The sequence below is a fragment of the Elaeis guineensis genome, chromosome 10 (assembly GCF_000442705.2).
Source record: "Elaeis guineensis isolate ETL-2024a chromosome 10, EG11, whole genome shotgun sequence".
Taxonomy (NCBI): domain Eukaryota; kingdom Viridiplantae; phylum Streptophyta; class Magnoliopsida; order Arecales; family Arecaceae; genus Elaeis; species Elaeis guineensis.
The window spans coordinates 18558735-18564680 of record NC_026002.2 but is presented as its reverse complement, the minus strand read 5'-3'; the positions used below and the strand labels follow the sequence as shown (position 1 = coordinate 18564680).

General features: G+C 43.2%; 1 protein-coding gene across 1 annotated transcript; it reads right to left on the bottom strand.

Moving 5' to 3' along the window:
* Positions 1-829: 829 nt before the first annotated feature.
* Positions 830-5188, bottom strand: LOC105052872 (thioredoxin reductase NTRB). The gene is given in 3 exon segments (XM_010933848.4): positions 830-1241; positions 4099-4236; positions 4239-5188. Coding segments are annotated over 3 exon segments (1104 nt in total). The 5' UTR covers positions 5134-5188; the 3' UTR covers positions 830-1170.
* Positions 5189-5946: the final 758 nt, after the last annotated feature.

Here is a 5946-nt window from a genome sequence, read left to right as displayed (position 1 = left end):
TATCAATCCCCCATCGTCTACATGAGAACAGCCTTTTATGGACCGTGCAAATGGACGCGGACATTAGATCATTCCTATTACGTGAGCTGCAGCGTCCATGGAGGTGCTGAATTCGGTCTCAGTCCCTCCTCATTTTTAGCATTTCTAATCCATTTACTTCTCATCCGACATTGGTGCTGAACTCTGTTTCTTCTTGTCTGCGAGTCATCCATATTTATCTCAGCTGACAGCAGACACCAGGCCCATAAAAAGAGTGATGCAGTTCACAAGGTCTTGATGGAAGTGAGAAAGCACCAACCACCTTTTACCATGCGGCCTTGAAGCTTGGCTTGGTACCTAGGGTGGGCCCCAAAATGCTTTTGGTGTAAAAAAAACAGGGCCCAGCAGAGCATACGAAAAGTTTCCGGTGATGCAATGGCCCAGCCAATACAAGGCAAAACCAAATTGGAAATAGGGCAGCAACTAATGCAAACATTGCTACCGGCATAAAGCATAAAAGAATCTTGTCGCCAAGCCTTCACATCATTGAGAGGACGAATGGATTCGCTTTTGCATTATGGCCAATTTGCCAGTTCTCTCAACTGATTCCTGTGCTTCAGCGAAAGAACCCAACTTAGCCATACAACCTTACCTGGCCATGAAACTTGTTATCTGAATAATCGGAGCCCTTGAGATGGTGGCCTTCGGTGGATGTAAGCAACCAACGGTTCTCTTGTCTTGACAACCTGTCAGGAGAACAGTGAGCTGGAACTTTGAAGATTCCTCATCATTCATATTAAGGCTCCGGAAGCATTAGTCAAAATACAGACTCAGAATGCTTGATACCAGGAACATCAAACCAGAAATAACTGGTATTTGAAATTTAAGCATGCAATCATGAAGTTTTTGCAGTGTAACTATCATCATGAAAAATAGTTTTTGAAAGATACAAGCTCCTGCACTCACACGAATGAAAATTTCTAAATATCCAAAGTATCTCGGCACGGAGAAAATTGAAAGCTGCTTAATCAAATCATATAAATGAAATAGATGCTAGATTCATCTTCCATTGCTAGGACTTAGTAACAACTGTGGCAATAAATCTGGGGGTAATTGCTTCACATCTTAAAGACTAGCCTTGGTCACCACAGGTATAATCTCTGGATGGTTGGCGACATCATCTACAGATAGTCAATCGGTCTTTCCCTCCTGAGCTCCGATTTCCTGCAGGTAGTGCTCAGCATCCAAAGCCGCCATGCATCCTGCAACAATCATTGGAGTTCTACATCAGCTTAAAAGCAGAAGTGGTAATGGCAATTGCAGGAAATGATAGATGCAGATTGCAGAGTTTAGAACTAAATTTACCGATGACACTTAAATTAACTAAATTAGATTCCCAGAAGTGGACATTACTCCATAACCTTCCAGTCTATAGATCTTCTCTTTGCATTAGTCTATTTTTGTCATACAACGGACAGCAAAACTTAGAAGAACAATGCATATAACAAACATTAAATAGGGTTTGTAATCTATAAGTGTACATTACATAGGGCTGTATTGTGAATGCACAGTGGCATATCTTCCAACAAACTTACCAGAAGATTAGGCTAGTCAGGAAAGACACTACCAGAAGATTAGCCGAGTAGTCAGGAAAGACATCGCATCCAAGGAAAAAGATGGCCAGAGGACAAGATAAGCACAAAGTGACAGTTTCTTTTTGTAAGAGAAAGTAAATGATGCAAAAGAAAATATGAAATTAGACATAATGTAGACTAGTTTCACCCAATACAGCTATCCTATAAAGCAAAACTACTAAACATCCTCAGTTTGGGGGTTATGGTGATCTTCATACTACTGGTTTCACAAGTAGTTCCTGTTGACTGGAGAAGTGATTCAGGAATTAAGAAAATAGTCCAAGAGATGAACTGAAACCAAAATATAGTCATCAACACAAAGACTTACGTTTTTCATAATAATATGGCTGGGCACAAAAGACCAGAGCAGAATCCAGTGTCATTCTACCCACTTCTACAATTATTACCCTTGTTCCATGAAGTACTATTCGAAAAGATAGGTCCTACCACTTTTACTAAATGCCAAAAATATACATTGCAAATGTCACAAGTGGTACAGCTGAACAATGGAACAATCACAAATCCTCTGATCTCAGTCCTCCTAACAAGTGAGTGTCTTGGGCATGATTGTATGTGCTTGGCATGGAAGACGCGTATTTTCAACAGGTACGATTCAACAACCCCTCTATAGTGCAAGCATTCAATGTACTTGCAAATATCATATTGGGCAATAGTACCATATTGGCAGCAGTCAACCCATGCATGGATATGCAAGCAGCCTATGGTGTATGAGATATCTCAATCACCCTCTCCTCCTTGGAAAAGCTCAAACAGAATAGGGCCAAGCACCTACCAAGAGGGAATGAAGAGAGGAGAGTAATAGGGAACCTTTTTTTTTTTATAAACACATTTTACGTAATCTTACGAGGCAAAAGTTGAAACATTGTACAACATATAGTTTTCAAAGTCAAAAAAATGGAGAGGCTGATTTTATATTATTTGTCCTATTTGCAGTATAGCATTAGCCAATCATCAGGTTTGGGATTGGGCATCAGAAAGCTGTAATGGCTACTAAGCTTTCCTCCATTGATAATCATAGTAAGTGTTAATGTAAGATAATATGTGAATTAAGAATTCAACTTCTAATAGTGGATGCTGTACCATTCTATTCTTAAACCAATGCATAAACATACTATAAGAACATTATATGCATAATGTCACAAGCACAATATCTTTTTTTTTTTTTCTTTCTTTTGGGAAGATTGGAAAAAACTAAGAGGAAAGAATTTTGGGAAGAACATTAAAGCATATTAAATATATCTAATTTTAAATCACTGTAAATGATGAAATTGGATATAATATATGGTATCTTTTTCAGATCATAGAGAAAGAACTTCATAGTATGAGGTATATATAAATGCCACTCCATCACAATCAAGGGAACAACCATACTTTAGTCATGCATTTTCTATTCAGCTTTCAAAGATGAATGCAATTTTCTATATCAAGTATTCTCAATTTAGTTAGACCTGGATCTGTCGGGCAGTTACAAAATGACCCATGGGGAATTAATAGCCCACAGTTTGGTGGCCCCAAAATACAAGTCAGACTATGGCTTCTATCATGCGGATTTCCAATTAAACAAAAGAGGCTTTGGGTTGTTAGTAATTGCAATTGTAAATGAGAAGATCCCACGACACAAGAGGATTGATAAGGTACACAATACTTCCACCGGAGAGAACGAATCTGCAGGTCTAATTTCAGAACAAGATATTTGTGCAAAGGAGGTGGAAAAAGGAAAGCAGCATGAACTATGTTTCTGTCCTATCTGGGGCACGTGAAGTAGATGCTTTACTTCCTTTAATTGATAAATCACATTCGTTTGAAAAGGCTGAAGATGCAGAAGAGAAGAAGAGGGGAGGGTGGGCTTCTCATCAATTAGGGCTTTCAAATATAAAAGTTTTCAAATTTGGGTTGAGGCTGCCTGAGAGATGAAGGATATACCACAACAGCTAGCTGTAGTTCCATATCAGAGGGAGTCACCTCCATAAATAATGACTATGTCACCTTCCGACAGAAGTAAATATGAATTTTAAATCAGAACTTCATTAATATGCCAAACATCATTGAGCAGAAGAACTTAAAGACATTGAGCAGGATATCATTCAGCAGAACAACAAAAAGGCACATAAATCAAAAACGAGTGCAGAGCAACAGGGAGCAATAACAAGTTTGAATGCGCAGAATATATAAATTCACCCTATGACTTAAAACCTTTAATATAAACTACAGAACATGGCTTCAATCACAAGCATAAGAAACAGGATCACCTTATCATAGCAGCTCTAATATACAGAAAAAATTAACTCATTCTACAAATCCAAACTCAGAACCCTCATTGCTAAAAATCATTAATTAATCAATGAAAAATAATTCTTAAAAATCCGATTTTTCATAGCATAAACTAGTACATCTGATCAAAGAACTAATCTATGAGAGATTTTTTGCTTTGATAGAAATAAAGGAGAGATTTTGAAGCACAAACCTGAGCCAGCAGCGGTGATCGCCTGTCGATACTTCTTGTCCTGCACATCTCCGGCAGCAAACACTCCCTTCACGCTCGTCTGTGTGCTCCCAGGCTTCGTCACGATATACCCATCGGAGTCCAGATCCAGCTGTCCCCGAGAAACTTGGTGGCGGGTTCGTGCCCAATGGCGAAGAAGAGCCCGTTGACCTTGAGATCCGAGATTTCGCCGGTGACCACGTTCCTCACCTTGAGTCCCCCCAGGGGCCCGTTCTCCCCCTCCCCGTACGCCTCCACCACCTCCGAGTTCCACACAACCTCGATCTTCGGGTTCCCAAGCGCCCTCGCCTGCATGATCTTGGACGCCCTGAAGGTGTCCCGGCGATGCACGATGTAAACCCTAGATCCGTACTTGGTGAGGAAGTTGGCCTCCTCCATAGCGGAGTCGCCGCCGCCAACGACCGCGATGGGGCGGTTCCGGAAGATGGGGGCAGCGCCGTCGCAGACGGCGCAGGCGGAGATGCCGCGGTTCCAGAACTCGTCAGCGCCGGGGAAGTGGAGGCGGCGGGCGACGGCACCGGTGGCGACGACGACGGAATCGGCCTCGACGGCGGTGGTGGAGGAGCGGACGCGGAAGGGGCGGGCGGCGAGGTCGACGGAGGTGATGGTCTCGGAGAGGATGTGGGTACCGAAGCGGATGGACTGGGCGCGGCAGCGGTCCATGAGCTCGAAGCCGAGGATGCCTTCGGGGAAGCCGGGGAAATTCTCGACGTCGGTGGTGGTGGTGAGCTGGCCGCCGGCGGCGATGTCGTTGGCCATCCAGCCTTCGAACATGATGGGCTTGAGCTCGGCGCGGGCGGCGTAGATCGCTGCCGTGTGGGCGGCGGGGCCGCTGCCGATGATGCAGAGGCGGGTGCGGAGGGGCTTGGGGGCGGCGGCTGACCCGTCCATAGCGGAGGTGGAGAAACCGTTGAGTGGAGGCCCGGCGGCGGCGGTGGTGCCGGCGAGGGAGCGGGATTTCTTAAGGAAGGCAGCGAGCTTGGAGCGGGGGCTCATGAAGGTATTTCTTGGGGAGGGTGTTTTAACATATCGGCGGAGCTCGGCGCGCCTATTTTTGCGGTTTTCCTTTTTTCTTTTTTTTTTTTTTTTGTGTGTGTGTGTGGGCGCGCGTGTGGACTGCGGACTTTTTTTTGGAATTCGTGGTGGGTCCACAGGGTGGCCCAGGGTTAGGGCTTGGGCATTGACTGGCGTTGGGTCCTGTTTTTGTGGCCCAAATTTGAGTTATAAGGTCCAAAGATTGTTTGGACCCGAAATTGAGTTTTTCTTTTAAAAAAAAAAATAAATAAAAGGATTGTTAGGATTTAACCTGAATTTAACATGGGGAATGTTTACATCGCAAAATGGCATTTTTTTTTTTTTTTTTTTTTTGTTAGAGGAGCTGAAGCTATTATTTAGAAACAGAAGTAAAGTTTACATTGTGCCAAAAAACAGTTAAAATACAAAGACCACTCATGTAACCAAAAACAAGCGGAAACTGCACAATGAGCAATAGAATGAAAACTCGAGTACACATGAAGAGGGAGAACGAGAAGATGTGTAGTTAGCCAAAAGAATGCCTGTGCACCTGAAGTTCAATTCCACCTGAGGATTGCTAGTCAATCGTTGATTCTTAGGGATACTCTTTATTCCTGCCATCAGCAAGTAGTATCTGACACCAGTATGCGCAGTAGTGAGCTGCATGAAATGAGGAGCAGAACCAGTACACAGCCTGCAGCATATAATAATCATAAAGAAGAAGCCGTCTATGTTTGCCTGGGTATTTTTTAAATTTATCAGTATTGGTGGAGTCCTGCAGCAGTTGATAAGGGA